General features: G+C 41.2%; 1 protein-coding gene across 1 annotated transcript in view; it reads left to right on the top strand.

The window, feature by feature from the left end:
* Nucleotides 1-2,619, top strand: part of Trim9 (E3 ubiquitin-protein ligase Trim9) — a 128,698-nt gene extending 126,079 nt beyond the window's left edge. The window contains exon 8 of the mRNA XM_090376644.1: nucleotides 683-2,619. Within this exon, the coding sequence (XP_090232770.1) occupies nucleotides 683-999 (317 nt within the window). The 3' untranslated portion in view covers nucleotides 1,000-2,619. The remainder of the gene's footprint in view (nucleotides 1-682) is intronic.
* Nucleotides 2,620-26,000: the final 23,381 nt, after the last annotated feature.

Raw genomic sequence — 26,000 nt, 5'->3', positions numbered from 1 at the left:
GGGATAAGTCTTGAATGGAGAAGAAAAGTACCTAAGAAATATTATGATGAATGACAATGTTTAGGTTGACAGCAGTCGATTAGGTGTCCCTTGCGATTACGATGCACGCATTTTCAATTTGTAAGATGCATCGCCACACCTATTAAGGTGTGCCCGTCTTCTTGTGGGTTCACCATCGGCATTCTTTCTGTCCCTCCAGACCTTAGAGAAGTCCAACAGAAATAAACAGTTTCGTTCGTCAACAACGCCCCCTGTGCCTTGGTTATTAGAACGCGGAACTTTCACATCATCAATCATTGGCTGATAGTGTGGAAGCCACCTTTTCATCATAGTTTTGTCTTGTGGTTGACACTATCTGAATGCAAGAGGGACTTGAACCCTTGATCCCGATCAATTTTGTATTGAGCAATTTCGCCGAATTTCTCCACGTTAATGGATTAGTTATCTTTGTAATGCGTTGAGGCTAAGTTGTATTTAATATATGCTATTTTGTAAATAGTGTAAACTAATTTTTTTAATACGTTATCCAAAAAAATAAATTAATTAAAAATGCGTACGTAATAATACAATGCATTCAATTTAATTTTCTACTAAATATTAATAAATGCTAATATTTATAATTTGTGTGATTGAACCTTTCTGCATTAATCAAAAATTGCTTTTTTTTTTTTTGCCATTTCAGGTAAAGATGACAAAGGATGGAGTATGTACATCGATCATCAACGGTCGTGGTTTCTTCATGCGGACCACCACGAGAACCGTACCGAAGGTGGAATCGAATCGGGTTCAGTCATTGGCGTTCTGCTGGACTTGGAACGTCACCAGCTGAGTTTCTACGTGAACGACGAACGTCAGGGTCCTGTGGCCTTCGTTGAACTGCACGGAGTGTTCTTCCCGGCCGTCTCCATCAACCGGAATGTGCAGTTGACTGTGCAAACGGCTCTCGATCCTCCTACGGACAGCGAACCCGAGAACGAGACCGAGAAGGAAAACACTTAAATCTCGTTGTCCTTTGGCTCTTACGTGGGTGCGACGAGTAACAAACAATTGTTTCGAGGTCTCAGCCCGGATCGGTTGTCATCGATGAGGTGAAGTGTCCTTCCGTGTTTGGAGACCCCAAAAATACTGTCTTCTGACAGAGTGGTCGAGATGCTGTCATCCTGTCACACACAGGAACACAAGGTCCCGTTGATTTTTCGCTGTGGTCTGTATCGGATTCGGTTTAGTCCTTGGACGCTAGATAGCACCAAATGGATAGCACTTGTTGGATTTTTCTTTTTTTTTACCAGAGAAGCGACCAGTACTGACAATTTCTATACTTTGGCGCAGATGGCTGAAGAAAGGTGTTGTATGAGACGAGCTTTTAGTGGAAAAGCGTGCCCAGTTTGGTTCGTTATTGTGTGTTCAATCCAACCTTTGTAGTCCTGCTTGTGACAGTTCAAACCCAATGATGTTATTGGTGGTCATGACAGTGTCTAGTCCACGCTTACACACCCACACACCTGTCGTAACATATCAGTGTTTGTTGTCCCCGCATGGCGCCTTCTTCACGGTGCAGTTTTAGGTTTCCCAGTGCTTGCAGCTTCAAACTAGTACGCAATCAAAGCACGCTCAACTGTTGGACACCTGCACCAGCAAAATGTACCAATTAGTGCAGCCACACTAACGAAAAACAACAACAAAAAAAAAAAAAAAAAACACACAGCCGCTGGATTCGGCATGCTCGATCAATGGACTGCACAGACAACGCCATCTGGTGACAAGTTACCTAAACAGGCCTAAGAAAATCCACGAGTCACTCCTCTTCCTACGTAGGCTAGTTAACGGGTGGATGCATACATTGACGACGCTCTGAAAACCCTGGTGGTTTATTTATTTCTTTTTAGTGGCTTCCCCACCCTGTTGTTTAAGGTCTTAAGTTAAACAAGAGCCGTGTCCACATATACATTTTTTATTGATAGCGGGACACGTGTTTTCCACTGCCTAAATTTATGTATCGTGTAAAATATTTTGTTTCGTTCGTTTCGTTTTAGCTGATTGACGTGTTAGTCCGAATGCAGACTGAGTAAGGAGGCTTCGAGTGGTGACCTCCAAATTTCTTCGATTCCTTCCGCCTTTCCTGTGACACCCTCCCCTCTCTCAACTTGGACCAGTTTTAGATGCTTAAGCGTAGCTTCCCCTCCACCAAAAGAACGTAGATTGATATGAATAGGTGATAACTGGCACCGACAGACACCTCGGTGTATCCTAGATGCACGTTCTCATTCTCCTATTTACGACCACCCCCTCCTCCACTTAATCCCTTCGTGCTTGTCTCGTCTTTTGAGTGGTCATTTATCGCCATTGGCTGCTAGAATTATCACTTTCCTCGAACCAATTCCTCTTTTCTCTTCCCCTAAGTAATCAAGACAAATGGGGGTAGTAGAGCAGTTAGCTCCATCGCCTGTTACACACTGCCATTGGTTTTGTACACCTTTCTTTCCCTCCTGTGCTGTTATCTGAAGGCTGTAAATAACCAGCTTCTTTTGTTTAATACCATCAAAGAGAACGAGCAACACTGTTTTGCGGGATAGGAAATCATTGTACAAGGATTAAATAAAGATGAAGATTTTTCATTTAGTTCGTCTTGTGTTTCTGCCTCACTGCGCGTGGCTTTTTATTCACACCGAGCGAAATTCCTTATTCTTAACGAGTACAATTGAACGGGTCAGTGCCTTTGCACCATGTTTTGTTCGTAGTTTAAGTCGATAATTGAATCTCATATTGTGAATCGACCTTCACAACGAGTAGCCGAGGTATTGCACTGCTTTGAATAAGTTCAGTTTCACCAGTGGAGAAGACTAATGTTACTTATAAACAAAACATGGTGCAAAGGCACTGACCCGTTCATTAGTGAATCTTAAGCGTAGTCCCATTGCTTCAGCAAAATAATTGCCCTAACAAGTAAATAAAGTTTCTCTTTATACTCCGGGACAACAAAACGGTCAGAGGAGTTCACAAGATAGACAGAATAAAAGAAACAGCACCATATTTAGCGGTCACTCGAGGAACGTGTACTTATGCACCGCGCGCTTGACCACTCGGCTACGGCGACTACAATGTACACTGCCCCACCATTAATATCGCGACACCCCTCTGTTGGTAGTTGATCACGTCTGACCCATGCACTACGTGTCGGACAACCATAAACAGGCTGTAGTACGGTTGTGAATGGAGGCTGCCGTGTTCGATGAAGTTAAGAGACTTCTTCCAGCGCAGAATGATAAAGGATGCCACACAAGCAGTTAGTCTGAACGTGACATTTCAACGGCACTGATTGGCGATGTGATCCGCAAGTGGGAGCGGACTGGTGCTGAAGCGATCCAGAAAACGACGAGACGTGACACGAGCCCTCCGCTCGAAACTTAGTCGACGTTGTCGCAGCAGACACAGGCCTTCAGTGATATGATGGGGACATACGTTAGCACTGATACAATGCACCCTTGTAGGTTGCACAGTTGGTATAGTCATCGTCCTCCCCACTGGGTGGAAAAGACTTCAGTTCGAATCCTGTGAGTACCGCGAGGAATTTTTATGGGCTTTTTTTCACACACAACGTGGCTAAGTTAAGTATTCTGTCTATCTCGTGAACTCCTCTGACCGCTTGGTCGTCTCTCAGTATAAACAGAAAATCTAATTTTAATTTAATCGGGCGAGGGCAGCATGACTTTTTTTTTTTTTTTTTTTTCCCCCCCCTCAAGGAAACTCGGGTTTTTCGTCTGGCAAACAACAAATCGACCACAGAACACACGCAACTTACAGAAAGCTAAATCTTTATTCCCATCACGACAAATTGACAGGAGTTTACAAAGTACTAATATTATATACAGCGCAAAATGGCCTAAGTTCGTAATGCACTTAAAAACTCTACAACAAACAACCGACCAGTACAGTGCGCAGAACGCTGCATGATATGCTTTACCACGGTCGTGCAGCCGTCCACAACCCACTAATAACCCCGACTAATCCCTGACGCAGTCTAGCTTGGTGAGGCCCAACATTGTTCAACTGCAGTCCAGCAGTCTGACCATCGTGCCTAGTTGTGGCGTATGCCCGGAGAAAGCTACCTGCCAGACTGTATCATCCAGACAATGAAGTTTGGCAAGCCACCAGCGTGGTGGTCTGTGACTAGTTTTCATGGTTTGGCCCGGAACCATTGGTTGTTTCGGACAAAACTATGAGCGCTAAGGTCTCCTGGACAATAACGGGCTACCTGCCTTATGGCAGCACGTCGAAGAAGGCCATACCTGTGTCAGCAGGACAGTTATCCGTGTCATACTGCTCTAGTTTTGCAGACTGGTATTAGGGCTTAGGCGTCGAAAAGTTGTATTGACCAGCCCAGAGCTCTGACTTCAATCCTATAGAACAGTGCTTCTCAACCTTTTTGGTCCCACGAACCACTCATTATGTTCCCATATTTCCGCGGCTCCCCTTGTAAATTAAATAATACAAACACACTGGCGACAGCAATTGTAATTTTTACTCAAAGCGCAACGTCTCATTATCATGTGACTGACAATCTGCTAACATACAAAGTGTGCTGTTTACGATGAACTCTTATCTCGCCAGGAACTGATCCTTTCCTTTATTTCTCCAATTAAGTTTCAGAAAATGCTGAGTCAGATGTAAACTCGCGGACCCCCGGTTGAGAAACGCTGCTATAGAGAACCTGTGGGATGAAATGGATGGTCCGATACGCGAGGAAAGCTGAACTGGTCGTTGCTTTGAATATGGAATGGAGGCTGTCATAAGGGCTTCGGCATACGTTATTAGTTTTCGTGTAAATATAGGTTATTTAGTGGTTGGCATGACAGCGTATATTCCTCTTGAAAGATTAAAATATTTGTAAGAGAGTATGTTGTTCTAAAGGCTCTTAATGTTTTTTTTTTTCCCAGCCCTTAGTGTGGTGACGTATGTTTTTCACGATTAGCGCTTTACACTTTGTATATTTGCCGAAAATTTCCATAAAAGTTGTAATAAATCGCAGAAATATCGGTGGTGAATTAAGTAGTCGAGTTGAATTTTTTCACTTAAAGTAATTGGAAAATAAATGTCCATTAAACCTTTTTTTTTTTTTTTTGATGAAAATAAAAAAAAAAAAAGTTTAGCTCAGTAGAAATACAGAGGATAAAAACACGGTAAGATCACAGAGTTCAGAGCGTGCGCACAAAGGACTTAAACTAATTGTGGGGGGAAATAAGCGCCATTTTTATTTCATTTTCTTTTAATGCATTTAACATATGAGCCACTCAAACCAAGTTTAATATTTACTTTGTTAGTTTTAAAGTTACAATCGTGCTTGAGTTTTGTCAGTTTTATACGCTTTTACTAATTCTAATGTTAGTTCTGTCCCAACGAATATTAAACAATCTAAGTTTCCGATAAACAATAATTGATGATAAGTTTGGTGTATCGAGGTTTGCAACTGACTTTTGGCTATGTAATTTTGTAGCTGAAATAATAATATACGTTCATTTCTATGAGGGCTACATTGTAGATGTGCGCATCTTTCCCCCCCCCCCATCGAGTCACACGAGGTATGCGCACATCTATGACGTAGTAAATAAACCAGTTCTTCCTATATTGTAAATACAATATAGGAAGAACTGGTCAAAAGAAATAAAGCAGGCAAATGTTGTAATGAGGGGGAAACTGTTAATTTGTCTATTTGGTTTTTCTTAGTCGAGCATACGGTAAGTGGACAATTTATTGGTTACACCAACTGCGTTCCTATAAAGTTGTTCTGTAAACTACCTTCTATAGTTTTCAGAACAGTTTCACGTCGTTAGGAAATGGATTCCATTAGGTGCCCAAATCGCTGGACATGGATGGTGGCCCATGCAGATTGCAATACGCTTCAGATTCGACTTCATTCCCACAAACGTTTGATGGGATTGAAGTCTGTGGTTGAGTAGACTAAAGAAATGTAAAGTCTTGCGACCATTCCTGAACGAAATTAGCTGCTGTCAAACGGATGAACTTTGAGTATGATGGAGTGCAACGTTGGCAATAGCCTTCAAAGAGGCAGCGTCATTCAGACCAAAAGTGTATCAGAGCGGTGCAATGCCTCTTAACCCTGGCCCAAAGGGGAAGTCCTAAATGCCCTTGTCATTCTTTATATTGGACGATAAAATTAACAGTACGACCCAAAATCGTATGCGCAAGAATTTGATATGTTGATTCACCAAAGCATCAGGGGACCTACCATGTGCCCCACACCAATATCTTTCACTACCAGCAGGGTTGATACCTGGTACGGTGGATTTCTGCCGTCCAAGAGAGAGAGAGAAAAAATCTTTAAGGCCCTTCACGGCCAAAAAGCCAGGGGTTTACATTTTTACAGCCTCCCGAAACTTCCAGGAAAATCGAACAATTAATTTACAAAAACAGGTAATTTTACAAATGAAAACATATTTTGATACAAAGGAGAGAACTCCTTACGAGAGTTAGGTCCGTAGTTCTGTTACGAGAGTTAGTCCGCATGGAACAACGGGATTTGTCAGACTACGTGACCCTTTACCACTCCTCAGATGTCCAGTGTGGGTGTGTCTGTACCTATGGTACCCGTACCAGCCTCCCTTTCTTTTCAACTGACAAGAGTGGAATCCAGTAGTGTCATCCCAAAGACTAACACACGCCAAACATACATTTGTATTCCATGGTATCTGGCAACCTGCTTTAAATAGCCTGCTATGGACATGTGATACTGTCTGTGATGGATCGATTCCTTGAATAATGGAGCGGTGTGTGTCCCATATAAATTGGCTAATCTGTGTACATCCAGTAATGCCGAGTCACTGAACTCTGTAAGTGCAGATGTAAAAATAAGAAATTCGTATGTAATGCACAGAGGGTCAGAAAAATTGCCCTAGCCTGAAAAGATTAAATGAAACTGTCCGTACACTGTGTTGATAGATGCAAATGAACAAACAAGCTAGAACTTGGGAGAGCGAAAATTAGCAGGACAGATATATAGAAGCGATTTGCATGACTTGGGCCTCTCGATGTTCAGTTATCCATGAAAAGAAGCTTGGACAATGGGACAATTTGTTTACCAAGTAGAATACACCGAATGATTGAGTTTAAACGGGAGTGATTAGTTGATTTCGATGAGGCTACATGGTCCGTCAGGCAAATTGTTATTCGCATTGGACGAGACCCTAATATAATTGACAGATGTTGGCATCAATGAAGCAGGACCCACTCGTTCACGTCATGGAGCACACAACGTGAACGATGATTCTTTATTCCAACAGCACACTGCACAGAGTACCCACTCCACTAATATTGGTTCTTTGCAATGTCAACATGCTCTCTGGCCTGCTAAATCTCTGTTAGTCTTATACTGAGCGTGTTTGGCATTTGATGCGACGCCAATTCGTAGCCATATTCCAACCAGCCCGGACCAAAGCGATTTTAAGGGAAAAGCTAACCCAAGCATTGAGAGATATTCCTCAAGAGGATATCAGTCACCTCTTTGACTTCCAGGAGACATAAGTGTGCAAGCCTAACGACTTGGGTCACAGGCAGAAGGAGTTACACACTGAATTATGACCACTCCTATGAAAACTGAATGCAACCCGCTGACCACGTGAGGTACAATAGTGCGAAGTTAGTCGACCTACATAGCATAGATAAGATGTCAGTGGTTCAGTAGGTAGTAAAATTCCGAGCGTGATGGATAAAAGGAAGGATTTATCGAACTTTGATAAAGGACATTGTGGGTGCTCGACGAGCTGGTGCCTCGATTTCCCAAACGGATGAACTGGGGGGAGGGGGGGTGTTAGAGAGCCTCCGTAGTTAAAGTGTACCAGGACGCGTCAAAATGGTCAAACAACGACCCGACGGCAAAACTGCAGAGGTCAGCAAAAGGTTGATGTTAGAGGTGAGCGCCGGGTCCAACGACGCGAACAGGCGCAGCACTGTTGAAGAGTTGACTACCCAATACAACAGGGGCCAACCCGGAGCAGTATCTAGCATGACCATGCGTCACACGCTCGGGCTACACCAGCAGACGACCCCTACGGCATCCTCTCCTAACCAAGGTTCATCGGCGTAAAAGACTCACCTGGTGCAAAGAGCATGCAAGTTGGACATCAGAAATCTGGAAGAAGATGTGCTGGTCGGAGAGTCACGTTATTTACTCCACACCGTGGATGGTCGTGTACGGATTTGGCGTCAACAACATGAGGCTCTTGATCCATCATGCATGGTATCAAAAGTGCAGACCGGTGGAGGCGGTTGTATGGTGTGGGGAACGTTTCATTGGCAGGAACTTGAACACCTGGTGCATGTGGAACAACGTATCAGTGGTCTCCGCCATCGTCAACTGCTTACGGACCGTGTACACTCCGCTATGTTACACTTTTTCCCGAATGGCGATGGTGTCTTCCAAGATGACAATGCCCCGAGCCATCGGGCACTTGTTGCGCAGGAATGGTTTGAGGAACACAGTTGTGACTTCCGGCATATCGACTGATTTCCGAACTCCACCGATATCAATCCTATAGAGCACTTTTGGGACACTATGTAAAGGCATATCAGACGTCTGATTACACCAATCACCTCCATTGCTGACCGCATTACACACAGCTTGGTTGCCCATACCTCCCGAACGCTTCCGACATCGTGTTGAATCAGTGCCACGTCGGACAGCTGCTGTACTGAGGGCAAAAGGAGGACCTACAAAGTATTAGGTAGGTGGTCATAATTCAGTGATCACTCAATGTAGGTCACATTGATGTACGCAAGGTTTTCTGCATTAAACAATATTTTGTTGTGATTTCTGCCTTAGTTATTCGTTTACAAAAGCATAGATAAATCGACCTAAACATTTCGGGAGCAAATTTTTTTTTTCACACAATGTATATAGTGAATAGAAACGTAGAATAAACCATCACATTATAAGAAATGCAAAAACAAAAGAGAGAAAAATGTTAATGATAAAATTATCTAAATTACTGATTTCACACATTTTCTATTGACTTATAAAGTCAACAGAAAATAATACGTTCGAGGCGAAAAAAAAATTGTAAAGCAGCGACAGTTTTCTTTCTTTATATATATACATATATACACACACACTTCGTAGGTCTTCCTTTTGCCCTCAGTACAGCAGTTATCCGACGTGGCATTGATTCAACAAGATGTCGGAAGCATTCGGGAGGTATGGCCAACCAAGCTGTGTGTATTGCAGTCAGCAATGCAAGTGTGAAGGTGATTGCTGTATCTAGACGCCTGATATGCCTTTCCATAGTGTCCCACAAGTGCTCTATGGGATTGATATCGGTGGAGTTCGGAGGCCAATCGATATACTGGAAGTCAGAACTGTGTTCCTCACACCATTCCGGCGCAATAAAGTGCCCGATGGCTCGGCGCATTGTCATCTTGGAAGACACCATCGCCATTCGGGAAAAGTGTAACACAGCAGGGTGTATACACTCAGCAAGCAGTTGACGATAGCGGAGACCACTGATACGTTGTTCCACATACACCAGGGGTCCAAGTTCCTGCCAGTGAAACATGTCCCCCCCATCATACAACCACCTCCACAGGCCTGCACTTTTGATACCATGCATGATGGATCAAGAGCCTCACGTTGTTGACGCCAAATCCCTATACGACCATCCACGGTGTGGAGTAAGTAACGCGACTCATCCGACCAGCACATCTTATTCCAGTCTTCTGATGTCCAACTTGCATGCTCTTTGCACCAAGCGAGTCTTTTACGCCGATGAACCTTGGTTAGGAGAGGATGCCGTAGGGGTCGTCTGCTGGTGTAGCCCGAGCGTGTGACGCATGGTCATGCTAGATACTGCTCTGGGTTGGTCCATGTTGTATTGGGTAGTCAACTCTTCAACAGTGCTGCGCCTGTACGTGTCGGACCCGGCGCTCACCTCTAACATCAACCTTTCGCTGAACTTTGCAGTTTTGCCGTCGGGTCGTTGTTTGACCATTTTGACGCCAGTCCTGGTACGCTTTAACTACGGCGGCTCTCGAACACCCCACCAGTTCAGCCGTTTGGGAAATCGAGGCACTAGCTCGTCGAGCACCCACAATCTGTATTTTATCAAAGTCCGATAAATCCTTCCTTTTACCCATCACGCTCGGAATTTTACTACCTACTGAACCACTGACACCTTACCTATGCTACGTAGGTCGACTAACTCCGCACTCTCGTACCTCACGTGGTCAACAGGTCGCTTTCAGTTTTCATACGGGTGGTCATAATTCAGTGATCACTCAGTGTATATATAATCTAAAATTTAAATTAAAATAAAGATAACAATTAGTAATGCAAACATCTGTGGCAGCAAATATGCATATCCCCTCCCCCCAAATGTTGCGTAAAATAAAATGTATGGCAGTAGCATGGCAAACCAGTAGAGCGAAATAACAAACTAAACCAATGGAACAATAGAAAATAAAAAGGGGGGGGGATAGTTAAGAGGAGGGTACTGTAGAAGGAACGCGCCTAATATAACATAGAATATGAAATCCAATTAATTAAAATTTAATGGCATCCGCTTGATGGCATCAGGTCCGAATTGTGTGAAGTATCACAAAGAATGGAGACGTAAACTACCAAACAAAACTGGACTAAATGAACTAAAAATAATAATAAAATAGACTGACCATTATGCCCCATCTCGACGGAGGCCAATAATAGTCGGGGAATCACTGCATTTCGAACGTTTCAAATCCATGCCGAGGCGAAAAGATCCGCAGATCGAGATGCCAATGCAATGATTTGAATAACGCTGGTCCATCTTCAGTGAAAAATAATAAGACAGAAGAAAGCCAAGCACCCGCACTATAAATCCCTGACTATTATTGGTCTCGTGGTCCTCCGTAGAGATGGGGCATAATGGTCAGTCTATTTAATTATTATTTTTAGTTCATTTGGTCCCCTATTGTAGGTAGTTTACGTCTCCATTCTTTGTGATACTTCATACAATTCGGACCTGATGCCATCAAGGGGATGCCATTAAATTTTAATTAATTGTATTTCATATTCTATATTATATTAGGCGCGTTCCTTCTACAGTACCCTCCTCTTAACTATCCCCCCTTTTTATTTTCTATTGTTCCATTGGTTTAGTATTATATTATATTAGAAGCATTACTTCTACAGTACCCTCTTATTGACTATTTCTCCCCCTTTGCTTTTCTGTTGTTTTAGTTTATTATTTCGCTCAAAAATATGGGACCCTGAAGAATGTGATTTGTTCTAAGAAGCAGCAACGAGAATTTGCTTGAAGAAGCATTTAAGAACAAATTATGACCTAAAAAGCAGAATATTGAAAAGTTGGGTATTATGAAATTGGCTTAGTAAGTGATACTGTTTTATTTTTAGAAAATAGTGTTTCTGTGGTATCAATATCGTCTGGTAACTATCCCCCCCCCCCGTAATGTGAAGGACCAGTGTCCAAAGGAGGATCCATAAATACACAACTTAAAATTTGCAGGAACAGTTTAACCTGATCGTCTCTCAGAAGCCATTTTTTTTATTTATCTTTTAATGTGGAAATAAAATGAAATCCTCCCGCGTACCTTTCTCCACCAATATCCTCTAACTAGTTATACACTATTTTCTGTTTTTATTTCAATAAATGAATTACGAGACATTAAAATTTCTTTGGTGTTTAATAAACGCTAGATGAGCAAAAGCGTCTTACCTTTCTTCTAGGCAACTCCCGTTGTCTGAGACGCCAGCGACAGGTGTCTTATCTTGCCGTAATGCTTTGACTTCGCCGGCTAAACGCGAACAGCGGATAAAAGTGCCGACGTTTACGTTATGTCTGCCAGTGTTCTGGGATTCATTGTGGGGGTGTGACCTTGAAAAATTTGATTTCTTGGTTTCTCTCGTTTATTTTCGTTCGATATTTTTTAATTGAGTTTAGCAAATCTTAATAGATCACCGTTTTCAATTCAGTAAAAAGATAAGAATTAATTTTTTTTATAATTAAAACATGTATTATACGTTGAATTTTTAAAATTAAATCTAATACGAACGAAGTGCAGTTACCCCTGCGTTTGTTAATACGGTACTGTATCGTGAACCGACAAATGACAAGCAGACGATATGACGCCTGATTGATAGCTTGCCGAGCCAATGAAAATCAGGCATTGTAGATTATCACAAGTGTCTCAAATTTTCAGTTTATCAAAATAATGCCTAAAACAGTGGCGTCTTATCCTGTGGTGTAGCGCACCAGGGAGCCCAAAAAGAAAACAGGAAAATGAGTTAACTTTTATAAAAATGGAATCATGCCGATCGAAAAATGAATGATTTTCGAAAACCGATTTAAAATATTTTTCCAGTGAGCGATTTAACTGTTAATCACTTTTAAAGTGACAAGTGCTCGACACGAGTCTTGCCTCGATACGAGCCAACCTTTTGTAAATAGCGTTCGTTTGCGAAAGAAGGGTCGGTTTTTGTACTTCCGACCAATTAACGGACGCATCTAATTTAAGCTAATATGTTTGTTTAGAGAGGCCCCGCTTTGGTAAACAAAGTCAGCGGTTTACTTGGATCCTGCCAGAAGAAACAGTGATGATAGATACCAGTAATTCCCTGTTAGCCTTCTTTATTAGCCTTAATTGGTGTCAACTTGCTCTCTCTCTCCGGCTGGCCTTGGGCTTGACGAAGGGAGTAATTTGGGACAACGTTTCTCCGCTTAGTTAGTTAGCCGATTTAACAGGAACAACAAACAGAAAAGGTAAAGGACAAGGAAATCTTCGCTGGGCAAACAAGAAGGTGTGCATTTGACTAAGGCAAGTTCTTGTAAGGGGAGGCAGTACATAAGCCGAAAGACTCTCGACAAGCCTCATTAGCCGACGCGTTTGTAGGTGGATGACTGGCACGTTTTTCACTCGTGCCTGTTTGCACGATAAATATGGTACGAGCCCCGAAGAATTTTACTGTGGCTGGAGTGTCGTAACAGCTCTAGAAATGGTGGCAAAAATACGTGGTCGCACTTGTCGATATTGAACACGTTCTAATTAGATATTGAAAAAAAAGAAGTGGCGTTTTTGCTGTGTACGTACTTGTTTATTTATTGATGTCTTAGATACGTCGTAATTAAATTTTGGCCGTTATTTATTCGAGTATTGAATAGTTCCGAGCTTGGTATACCCTGTGAATGACCTGTACTGACACGAGGTGGCGTATCGATCCACTACATTTGCCATCTGTGTACCTGGTACAGCTGTTGGATCCTACTGTGTGCTTGGCTAGTCAGACAAATGTGGAGCTACCATTTATTGCTTTTTTTTTTTTTTTTTCGTTTCGCAGTGTAACCTAGAAAAGCTTGCGTGCACTTAGAATGAATACGAAAATAAACAAGCACGCACATATCTAAGAAGGAAAAAGAGGAATCTTCAAAGATAACGGAGTTTGAAAATAAAGTTAGTAATGGAATTTCCAATTAGAATGCAAATATTGAATAAGACCACACATGGTTAAAGGACGGAGTGCATTAGAATATGAGCCCGAGTACGGCAAGGTAGCATTTGCATCATTGCGAATATGTGTGTAATGAGGTCATACATATTAACAAGGAGTTCGTTTCTGTGCAACCATCCTTAACCTATACAAGACGCAAGTTAATCTTATTGCAGTAATAAGTAAGGAAGGCCAAAGTAGTTAAGTTTTAAGAAAAAATCCTTTTAGAAACCGAGGTAATGTGGTGCCTCTGATTTCGTATCATTTTGTACTTGTACTTTTAAGGAATGTTTTGTTTCCCCGAAATGCGACCTCATCATAATAGGACTAACATTAGAATGAGGCTACCGTAATATGTGTAGTGTGTTTTTTTTTTTTTTTTTTTTGACTCTGATCATAGCAAAACGAAACCATAAGCTTGTATCATCACTGTTATTGCTAATTCTAAACCGCTCACTAGAGGTCTGGCTACTTCTGAATGTCTCGTACACTAGTTAGTAAAATAAACAGAACCAAGCCTCGTTTGAATAGGGGAAAAAACAACAAAAAAAGCAATCTGGAATCTGTCAAACTTGCTTTGATGAGATGGCAATACCATTGAAACAGCTCTCGTGGTAGTCACTGTAAATGCTGTAATTCTTTTGGGCTGGACTGTTTGTTTTATGGTGGTGGAATACTAGGACAGCTCGTTGGAAACGCGAAGTGAGAGAATTGAGACCACATTGAAATATTTTTTTCTTTTTCTCATGCTAGAGTTAAAAAAAAAAAAAAAAAAAAAGAGAGACGAAGGGGGTGTAATAATTTATGAACCAACCACAGCGACAGACATCAAAATGATATCCAGTTGATCGAAACGGTAAATGAAAGGTAGTTTATATTTTTGTGCGCTTGCGTAGTCAACAGGACCAGTTTTACTATGATTCATGACAAGATTGGTTTTTCCAATCACGCTTATCAAACTTGACGCTTTTAAAATGCATTTCCACGTTAATTTCGCAGTTATTTTCTGTTGCAGCAACTCATTCATTTCCAGCCGATTGCATTTTCGCCCTCTCTACCCGCTGGCTACGTTAGAAACAGATGGGGATGCCAAGGTGTACCGGCCACACAGCCATAATATCCGCTTCAAAGAGAGAGTTCCCCCCACCCTCCCCCTTCAAAGAATCGATACGTGCAAAAGCAGTCATTGAGAATTGATTGCCGCAAATGGTGTACGAACCAACAGAAGCTTCCCGCCTAGTCGCTTACTGCTACACCACTGTTGAAAGTGCTGGTCTGGTATGTTGCTCAATCACAGCCACTAATAACGACCCCCCCCCCCTCCTCGATTTGCTACCAGGTTCACATCTTGTCTTTCTGCTTACTAGGAACAACTGCTTGATCGCAGTTTGCGCTTCGATTCCCGTCAGAGGTTATTGGCCTGTGATTGCAAGGCCAATCGGTTAGAAAATTGATAAATTGTTTGCGTACTGCTAATTTAGCACCTCTGACTCCCTCTATTCCACGTTTCTAAGGTATTCTTGATAATTTAATATCGTATTTAAAAGAACTTTAGAATTTTTGCCATATTTGGCCTTTGATGTGTTGTACTGCGAAAATTCTGGAGCGAAAGTCCAAAGTACGTGTAATACAGTACGTATTTCCATTGTCACTCTAGGCGCAGACGAAATAAGTATTTCGTCTGCTTTTCTGTAAAAGGTAACGTCATTAGTTTATGAGAGCATTATCCAGTTGTTTACCGCTTGCATAAATGGAAACATTACTTTTGTTCAGAGGGATACTGAAATTTTGGCAAATGGAACTATGCTAACCAATTTAGAAGGGAGGTTCCGGTAGCTATCGGACGCTGATCTCCTCGCCCCGTTCGCTGATCTCATCTTTCCATCGAAGCCCAGGCAGAAGTAAACGAGGGTTTTAGCCGGGTTCGCATTGTAGTTGGCCAAAGAATGAGAAACATAACAGCATTAATTGCAGATGAGTCATTCGTTTTCAATAGTCACCGAGCCTTATTGGAAACCCTGGCGAAATCCCTAAATCACCACTCCCACTAGCTTTAGTGAGTCACACCACACCGGGACCAACTGACAAAAGCAATGAGTGGGGCACCTTTGTGGCACTTGGGAGCCTAGCAAACACCAAACAAAAGGAAGCCATTGTAGCACGGACACTTCTCTATTAAGTTTCGCACGGAGAGAAGAAAGCTGTGTTTTTTTTTTTTTTGTGTTTTTCCCGCCAAATAAATCACTTACGTCAGCTATTTTTTAAATCAGCAGAGAGCTGTTATCCCAAAGAAAAAGTCAGTGGCGAAAGATCACATTGCAGATTTAGTCTGATGTTTTTAGAGAAACACAATAGAACTGTAGATGCTTTTTGACCTGACATTTTAGAGATAAGAGCTTCCACTGGGTGGAGACACAACAGAATTTTAGATGCTTTCTGGCTGCCTTCACAAATAAGACTTTCCTCTAGATGGCGATGTGATAACTTTTGTTTTAGATCCAGTTACATTCTAGGAATGTGCAAGCGCGATGGCGCCACCTAACGGATATTTTTAACTTTTTTTTTCAGAATAAAAAAAAAAAAAAAAGACGAGTTAACTGGAGCGTATGGTCAATTAAGATAACTGGTCAATCATGATTTCATTGATCGTTTGGCATGGAAGTGTAAACTTCCTTGTTATTGGTCCTTGGGGAACCCTGCAGGAAGTTTCGAAATAAAACATAAAAAAGCATATCAGTTTCACCAATGGTTTTTTTTTCAGCGAGATACAAGAGAAATTGAAAGTAGACATCTCCCGGTTTGTTGATATAATAGTTTGAAACAACGATAAAAGATATATATGGCTGAAAGGAATTTGCTTGTTATCTGTATGTCGAAGGCATTTGAGACCCCCTTCGCCCCCTCAGAACACCGACTACGTCTGTTTATCGGTAACATAAACACGCATCTGGAACACATCAGACCAGGCTGCTGTTGGCATTACATCGTCAATATCTGGTGTGGATCAAGACACACCTTCCCAACTTCGTAAATAAAGAAGCATTGACCGCCGAAGTGTACACATTTCATCAGATGTAAAACGGAAATGACGTCATTAAAACTTTTTTCTCGGTATCCTGTATAAATGTATTTTCAAATGACGTCATCGTTAGAGAGCAGGTTATGCCAAGCTAGGGTTACCAGGTTTTCAAAGATGCTCTAATAAACAGGTTGAAGCCCACGAAAATAACCCCACATGAAATTTTTTTCACTCACACCAATCGAATATAAAAATCTAATTCATTTCTAATTGAACTTGCGTATTAATATTTTAAATAATTTACGCTATTGAGGGAACAAGTGACAATTATTTTTTTAACAATCTATTTGTTAATGAAAAGCAGTGATAATCCCAGAAAATCAGTGCATCTGGTAAGTGCGCTAAACACAACTTGGGAGAAACCGGTTATTCTCTTAAACGTATTAGCTTTCTAGTTATTGCAATGATAATGCAGTTTTGAGTGGCACGTGGCAACCTGCATCTGCATTCGACTCTGTTCACCGTGCATTGAACGGCAGTGACTTATCCTACGCAATACGGCGCATTACGAATGCACTGTCACGCTACTTGCCTTGTAGACGCATCAAAATCATTTGCTGCATTTGACCTGGCTAATATGTTAAGTGCATTTCGGCTTGCAGCTATCTTAGCCTGTTTTATATAAGCATATCCAGTTTCGCCTGCAATTTTAAAAATGCTAATTTTATGAAGAAAAGAATGTAAAATTAATGTTGGGGTTCTCGTCAATATTATATATCTGAAATACAGATATTGGCACAATGAGAATTGGAAAGTTCACTGATCATTCGCCATGATGTACATGCGTGCTCATAATTATGTACAAAATGCATTAATGAAATCAGAAAACTACTATATTTCTGTAGTTTACAATTTAATTTAATCATTTCAAGATTAAGAAAATTACTATTTTATAACTTAATAATTGAGGATTACATATTTATTAGTTAAGAAAATAACTTTTATAATATCATTCTTAGCTACTTAAAGAACATAAACCTTTTTTTATAAAAGTAAGACAAATACGAGAAGCGATACGATTTATTAAACTGAACTGTTGTCAAGCCAGTGTAAGGAAGTTACAGACCAACTTGATTGCAAGCATTGTAAACAAAATTAATTTTTCTGATTAGCATATATCTTAGATTTCTTGCAAAACATTCTGTAAAAGGCGATTTCAAAGCTACTCTCAGTTTACTACACCATATATTAGTGAATATAACTGGCACATTTCAATTGTGTTTCAGAAAGAGCGCTCGGAGTGCCACCTAGCTGGAAGCACAACATATGCAAATGTTTAACCACAAGTTTTATTCATTAAGAGCCGAGAACTGCCACTTCTCAAGTCTATTCATAAATGCCTCAGCCAGTGTTCCATTGTGCAAGACAGATGGCCGCCAGGGAAAGTATTGCGTGTAGAATAGGGAGGGCAGACTTTTGGCTGAACTGTTCATTTCGGACTTTGTGGGGAAAAAGTTAAATTTACAGTTTTAACCGCCATCCATCATCCAATGTCACAGTGAACGTGTGAGTATTAATCATTAGACATGGCCGCTTCCCTGCCTCTCTCCAAGGGTTGTCTACGCACACACGTGGGGCTTTTATTCTCATTAACGGCTGTTTCGATTTCTGTGAAGGCACCGCGTTATTCGGCAAAATGCGCTTTATAATGATGCAGTCGTAAAAGTGAATCTTAATAAACGTAACTCTAAGTGGCTTTTATATGAGCCCTTTTATTTGTTATAATACGGATGCCGTGCTTGAAGTATACTGGTGCTGCTCTCTATTGCTGGTTTTTGTCTTCATTCTTTAATTTTTTTTTTGTTTTTCGTTGTTATCTAGGATGTACCAAAATTTTGAATACTATAAATTTGAAATGTTTATATTTGGCTTTATTGCGGCATAAAAAAACTAGATTTGTGCATGCATAAATTTACATCTTTTTACAAAAGAAAATACAGTATTAAAGTATATATATATATATATATATATATATATATAAATTTTTTTTAATGTAAAAATATACTTATTCTTGCCAAGATAAATGAAATGAACCCGGATATTAGCATTTCAACAATACTACGATTTTTTTTACAAGTTAATAGAAATGAAGGCGTGCTTTTTGTCAGCGAGAATTAGATCGTTGGACATTGCGATCAGACACTATTTGTAGCATGGTACCAAAAATGGGACACACCAGAAAGAATTGCACTGAGATATTGTAAGAACCACTGGTACCGTCTAACAAACGCACTATGGGGTATTGTCCACATAGTTGAATCGCTGATGGTAACAGAAAGCAGCTTCAACCCTTCACCACCAAATACGGAGGATGCGGAAAGGTCAGGGAATGACCCCCGCATATCCCGGAGCAATATGGCCTTAGTTGCTAATGCTCCTAAAAAAACAAAACAAACAAACAAACAAACAGCTTCAACCCCTACCAGGGCAGAAGTGGCGGGGTGGTGGAGCATCATTGGGCAAAGAGTTTCTTATTCTTCCGCGATCGGGGGGGGGACTTTAATAAAAACATTTCAGAGGGAACGAAATCGAATAATTCACATCAAGTAACGTACATGTTATCTCCTCTGCAGTATTGTTTAAAGCATCTGCCAAATAAGGTATGTGTGTCTGGTACAACACTCAGGCTGCCTTAACCATTCATGCAGCGACATTGGTTATCATCACGAGCACCCCTTTCATGACCACGAATATTAAATCTTATGTTAAATTTGCATAAAATGATAGCATTAACTGTTTTTATATCCGGAGGGTTTCGTACATGTAGCCACAACGTTGATGGGACGAGGCAGCATTCACATCACACTTCGATGTGGTGTATTAAACTGTATTTTAGGAAAATAAACTTTCCATGAAAAGATAAATATTTTTTAATTTGATTGATAGTAAATTATAAATTACAAAATCTTTTAAATGAATTCTAGATTTTTCTCGAATACAGTTTGAGAACTCGCTACCAATGTGACAGAGCTGAGGTGTGGCCAATTATAACAGTTTGGAATAAATGATTCATGAATTTCTCAAATTGGAAGATTTATACACCCTCAAAAAAAAAAAAAAAAAATCGTAACACAGGGAAAAAATATACTGAAAATCTGGAATTCTGGTCAACCTATGCGAAATTAAATTTACATTTGCCTACAGTCAAATATCTGCAATCATCTGATTGCAGATACCGTATTTGACTGCAGACCTCATGAATTTTGACAAAACAAATAAACTGTATATATATATTTTTTTTTTATGAAAGGGTAATAATTTAAATAAACTTTCTGTTTACGCTTCCGTATGGCCACACAACGTCAGAGTAGTTCATAAAAATACAAGAACGTTATACCGCGTATAGAGATTACAAGAACATAATACCGTATTTAGTAGTCACGCGCACTTGAACCACGATTACTCAAAACACGTGCAGTAAAATCTTTATTGTACAATTACTACAGTATATGCAACATACAATATCCCATTACAGCTAGGAATCGTTAGGCCTCAGCAGCTAAACGACCAGATGAACAACTGTACACGACACTAAATCTCTGTCATTTCCAGCGAACTGGTAGATCCACAATGAAAACTATGCGGAGATGGGGAGGGAACCACTTGTGCCGTCTAACACTTACATCTTACAGCAAGGAGTTTTACAAGTTTCAAAAAAAAAAAAAAAAAAAAAAAAAAACAATTAGAATTTCTGCAAGGATAGCCCACCTATATGTGCTCTCTTCCACAAAGCGTTTCAGATCGGCATCCATGCCTTATGTTGCCTGAAGTACTTGAGCAGACAAGAATCTGTCTGCAAAATGGAGGCGATCCAGATTTGATATAAGGAACGGCGAGACCCTTAGGTTGTGGAGTGATCCTCTAGTGGCATAAATTTCAGAGGTTTGAGGAGCCTTATATGGCCTGTCATCATCTTTACTGTGATGCACAGTCCTTTTGCGTGGATTTTATGGTGCAGCATGGTATACTTTGCTCCAATTTGTATAATATGTACAAATTGGAGCAGAATGGTATTAAGGATAAGTTGCTACAATGGATAAAAGGATGGTTAAGTGGGAGAAGACAGGGGGTGGTAATCAACGGGTGCTGCTCTTCGTGGACTAATGTTATTAGCGGAGTCCCACAGGGTTCGGTGTTGGGTCCACCGTTGTTTTGTATATTTATCAATGATATTGATGAAGGTATATCAGGCTTGGTGTCGAAGTTTGCAGATGACACAAAGGTCGGCAGGGTTGTTAATGGCAGTGTGCTACTGCAACAGGATCTAGATAATTTGGACAGATGGGCTAAGAAGTGGCAACTGAAGTTTAACCTTGACAAATGCAAAGTACTGCATATGGGTAGAAGTAACCCCAGAGAAACGTACCAGCTGTGTGGTACTACACTTAAAGTGGAAGAAAATGAAAAAGACCTGGGAGTAATTGTTCAGTCAGATATGAAGTTTTCTGAGCAATGCAGACAGGCTGCCAGGGCAGGTCATGGGGTTTTGTCAATGATATATAGAAATTTTGCTAGCAGGGAGAAGGAGGTGATTGTCCCTCTGTATAAGGCAATGGTCAGGCCACGCCTTGAGTACTGCGTACAGGTCTGGAGGCCTCATTTTATGAAGGATGTAGATTTGCTTGAGCGTGTACAGAGAAGGGCAACAAGATTGGTGAGGGGAATGAAGGGATCCTCTTATCAAGAGAGGCTTAAGTTCTGCAAATTGCAGTGGCTGGAGACTAGGCAGCTGCGCGGTGATCTGATTGAGGTGTATAAGGCCTTGAATGGGTTGAGCACGCTGAATTCTGATGGGATCCTTCCACTTGTTCAGATTACGAACCTAAGGGGGCATAAATTCAAATTAAGAAAAGACAGATGTAGAATAGATGTGCGGAAATTTTCATTTAGCCAGCGGGTGTTTAATTGCTGGAACAAACTTCCATCTGTCGTTGTGGAAGTTGATAGGTTGAATAAATTTAAGGAGAAACTGGACAGGCATTTGGAGGGAATGGTGTGATTTTTTTTTTTTTTTTTTGGCCGATGCCGCATAAGCTCATACACTTGCTTTCTTGCATCACATGCCACTACTACTACTACTACTACTACTCTATGTTCTGTGCTAACTGTGATTTCAGTGGCAGCTAGTGCTTGAAGTTCAGCCATTTCAGAAGCCAATGCTCATCTGTAAAAAGAGGTGCAGTTGTAAGGGCAGCAGAAGCCCAAATTTCTGTAGTATACAGCAGTACTGGGTGAATCATCCTGTTGTAATATATTTGAGTGACGTGTTCCAATCTCTGACATGAAGCAGATGTTGCTTTGCAGCCAATCTCAGCTTACTAAATTTTTGATGAACAAACTACAATTGGGCATAAAAGTTAAGTTTGGGATCAAATATTACTACCAGTTGTTGTTGTTATTTGGTTTTTAGGAGCATTAGCAACTAACGCCATATTGCCCCGGGGATATGCGGTGGTAATTCCCTGACCTTTCCGCAACCTCCGTATTTGGTGGCTCACGGGCTCGAACCCCGGTCTAATCAAGAAGCGTGTACTACGCACTGCTGCTCCTGCCCATCTGGCTACGGAGGCGCCATTACTACCAGATCCTTATATTCAGTCACTTGAGGAATGGCAACAGTGTTGAGAGATGGTTATATCTGTGAAGGTTATTTTTTGAGAGAGCAAACTACGACGGCAGAGTTGATAACGAGAATTATGGCAGGTAATCAGAGAAGTTCTTGAGAACTTTGTTTATTCTATTGATAATAAATTGATAATCACATGTAAGACTGGTAGTGGTAAGAAATTTGGTTTCATCAGCATAGCTAGGCACTGTTCCCTGTAAAGGTCGGTAAATAGGAAGAATAGCGCAGTGAACCAGAAGCCCAGAGAGAACCCACTTCCGTGGGGAACACCAGGAGTGACAGAATGGCATCCAGCAGAAAGGTGTACAACCCTGAAGGTTAATAGTGAGTGGAGGAATCCTAGGGCATTTCCTTTAACTTGAAAGAACCTTTCCAGTAGCTGGAGAACAGCCCCAATATTAACAGCGTCAAATGCCGATTGTATGTCAAGGTTCACAACAGCAATTTCAGAATTATTCTCAAATGTCTGCAAATTTTTTTAGGATGCTGACAGGAGGTTGGTGACTGTGGATCTGTGCTTGAGGGCATAGTGAATTTGGGGAGGCATCTCACGGAGTAGATGGTAGGAAAAATATGGTAACCGTATTTTTTCAAGAAGCTTAAGTAGACTAAACGCTTTAGATATGGGTCTGTAGTGACTGATCGATGTTAGTCTTGGATTTTGGAATGGGCATTCATTAATATTCCATTGCTGTGGAAAGTAGATTTCTTTGATCACAGTATTATAGACTGTTAATAGGACATGAGCAATATAAGCATTTTAGCATGAAGTGCGGCACTTAATCGAGGCCAGCAGTATCCGAGAGCGGTAATTCTTTGACAGCATTTAACAGCTGTTGTTTGATGATGACGATCATCGAAGATCTCCCGTTGGTTGGAATTCTTCGGGATATGGAGATTGGTAAGTTTGTTGTTTGTTGTTTTTTTGGAGCATTAGCAACTAAGGTCATATTGCTCCGGGATATGCGTTGGTCATTCCCTAACCTTTCTGCATCCTCCGTATTTGGTGGTGACGGGCTCGAACCCCGGTCTAATCAAGAAGCGGGTGCTACGCACTGCTGCTCCTTCCCACCTGGCTACGGAGGCGCCTAGATTGGTACGTACAACATTTGAGAACCGAGTGATGTGGTCGAGCCACTCCTCTGGGTTAAGATTCTGCGGGAAGCTTGAATGAACATTCGCATAGGTAATTTTCCCTTTACTAAAGTGGCAGTGAAGTAGTTCTTGACGGCTTGCGACTTAGCCTGGTTAAAGGTGGCTATAGTAGTTTACCCTGTGGAATGGGTCGCCAGTCTCCTTCCAGATGGCATGCAGGTGTTGATTACGCATGAAGTTATACTATAAAGTATTTAAGGCAAAGGCCTCATGCTACGAAGTAGAATGACTATCATGTAGGTTAGTGCAAATGCAACATTTTATGACGCTGACAGACACATATTGGCCACAGTTGCCCTTGTGTCGTGAAACTTTCATACCAACAACAACAACAGTAACATTTTAACATAGCTATCTACCTAAGTAGTTAAATTAATTAATTAAATTGGCATCGTTTTGGTTATATCTCATATTGTGAATGCCTTCACAACGAGTTGCCATGGTATTGTATTACCTCGAATAAATAACACTTCACCAGTGGTTTTTGTAATACACACAATATCGTACTGTGTTGTGATAGGAGGATTTACTCAAGGATATGAAACTTATTTCGAAGGCTATAAGCATTTTGATAGAAGATAACTAGTGGTTTTGACGTTGAATGTGTTATGCAAATTCTGGTTGGCTTTCTACGTTACTATTGTTATTCCGGAGAGGATAACCTGTATATTTCTTCCATCTGCATCATCTTGTGATACCATCGCACCTGAAGATAGAGAGATTGCAAGTTGGTAATCTGGTTGGAGTGGGTGAGATATGCACGGACATATGGCCATAGGAAACAGCTCATTTTCCATCATCAGTCAGTCTTGTTGTTTTCTGCTAGTGGCACCAGTGTCAAATTCTTGAGGGTAGAGCAAAGTGGCCTCCTAGGGTTGGCATAGAATGGAGAAATCAGCACGCCGATAGACCAGATAGCAGGATCACAAACAGCATTAAAGCTGCTCTGCAAACAGATTATGCGATAAAATGCATATGGTGATGATCGCTTGGCAGGCAGCTGGTGAGCCCCACTTAGATCTTTAGTTCCTGCTACACGGAATCAGTAATCTGTTGTGAGGTAGGGTTAGGAGAAAGCCTCCAGATGATCAGGCTTTTCTCGTCTCATGCCCTATTTGGTTGACTTGCGGATAGACTTAATGTTTTAGAGGTTCCAAAAGCTAAGTTACGCCTAGATTTCTTAGCTGTTCTCGATCGATATGAGGATTATGGCAGCAAGAGGCGATTGGCAATTCTATTCCTAGTAGAATTGTGTCAGATATAGTAATCTGATAGAAATAGTTAGTATCTTGCTGATCTCCTCAAAGCATGCTATCAAGAGAGACGGGTTTGAACTCTCTCCGATGGCAGTTGGCAATTTAGCAAGGAGAGAGAACCACAGTGGGATTGAGCACAGGGGCCACATGGTGGAGTGTATTTGCGACTTGCACCTATACTGGCCTGTTTAGTGTGTTGAACTGTATTGGAGGTCACATACTGGCTGTGGGCCATCCAAATGAATATGAGTTGTAGAGTGTATTTTATCAGACTCCAACTGAATCACTGAGTGCGGACTGTTTCGTAGGTTTCATTGGTGGTGCTTGTAATCTTAGCAGAACTTCGTTCTGAGTGAGTTGGATTATTTCTAGCTTGACATTTTTAATTAGCAGATGCAGATCATTAGTTGTTATTGAGGCACAGGTACTTGGAGGGGATTGATTAAACGGATAAATCCTCTGAAATTAGCAGTGCAAACAGTAATCACAATCTTGTGACACCTAGCACTCGGTTTAGGTTGACTTTTCATATACACAAGTGCTGTCCTCAAAAGGGGTGATATGTGCTGACAGCCTTATCACATCACCTCACCTCAAAAGCGGTGATAGGGCTCTCAGCCCGACTGGTGACATGTGTAGGTCATTATTGCTTTCGTACAGGTTGACGTCTGTTGGAGGAGGCACTAGAGAATTATGACGATTTGTAGTCGCAACAGTCGGAGAAACCTCTTGGGAATACACTTCATTTGAACGAGTTTCATTATTAGGCATGATATAGCTGTTCTCATTTGCATTTTCAGGTATATTACTCCCGTCGATCGTGTTTAGTTCAATCTCCCCAGTTTCATGGGAGAGGGGTCCGTCAATAAATCTTGGGCTTTCTTTGCCTCGCGTGCATCTTTCGTTTCAGATCCAATACTTGAACCAGTAGTACAGTTCTTCGCTCTACACATGGGACAAATAAAAACTCTTCAACGAAGATTGGGCATCTTGGATAACGATTTTACAGCTAAATAACATTCACACAGGGTGTCTTTACAGGTGGAATGCATTCTAAAGGAACTGGCTTTTGTCAAACATCTCTTGCAGGTAACCACTGCTAGCAGAATCGTACTTGTCATTTTGTTTAGCGGCATCTCTAAATTAGTACAAGTAATTTCGTTATATAGGCGTTGCAGCGCTTGCATAAAAGTATAGAGCTGCTTCGGATGAAGGCTATACGACTCAAACAGATGTCAATATTTACAGCCGACAAAATTTAGCAAGTCGAGTTCGAAACTGAAACTTTTGTATCCTCTCGCTTGACCACGCGGCTGCATGTGATTTTGTAAAGTCAACCAGCTCATGCTGACAAAGGAATCGCGGAACCAAACCATGCCTACACATGTAGTGCAGCGA

The sequence above is a fragment of the Mastigoproctus giganteus genome, chromosome 6 (genome assembly GCF_048544385.1).
Source record: "Mastigoproctus giganteus isolate SK-2022 chromosome 6, ASM4854438v1, whole genome shotgun sequence".
Taxonomy (NCBI): Eukaryota; Metazoa; Arthropoda; class Arachnida; order Uropygi; family Thelyphonidae; genus Mastigoproctus; species Mastigoproctus giganteus.
Note: the sequence above shows the minus strand (reverse complement) of the source record. Positions and strands in the feature narration are given on the sequence as shown.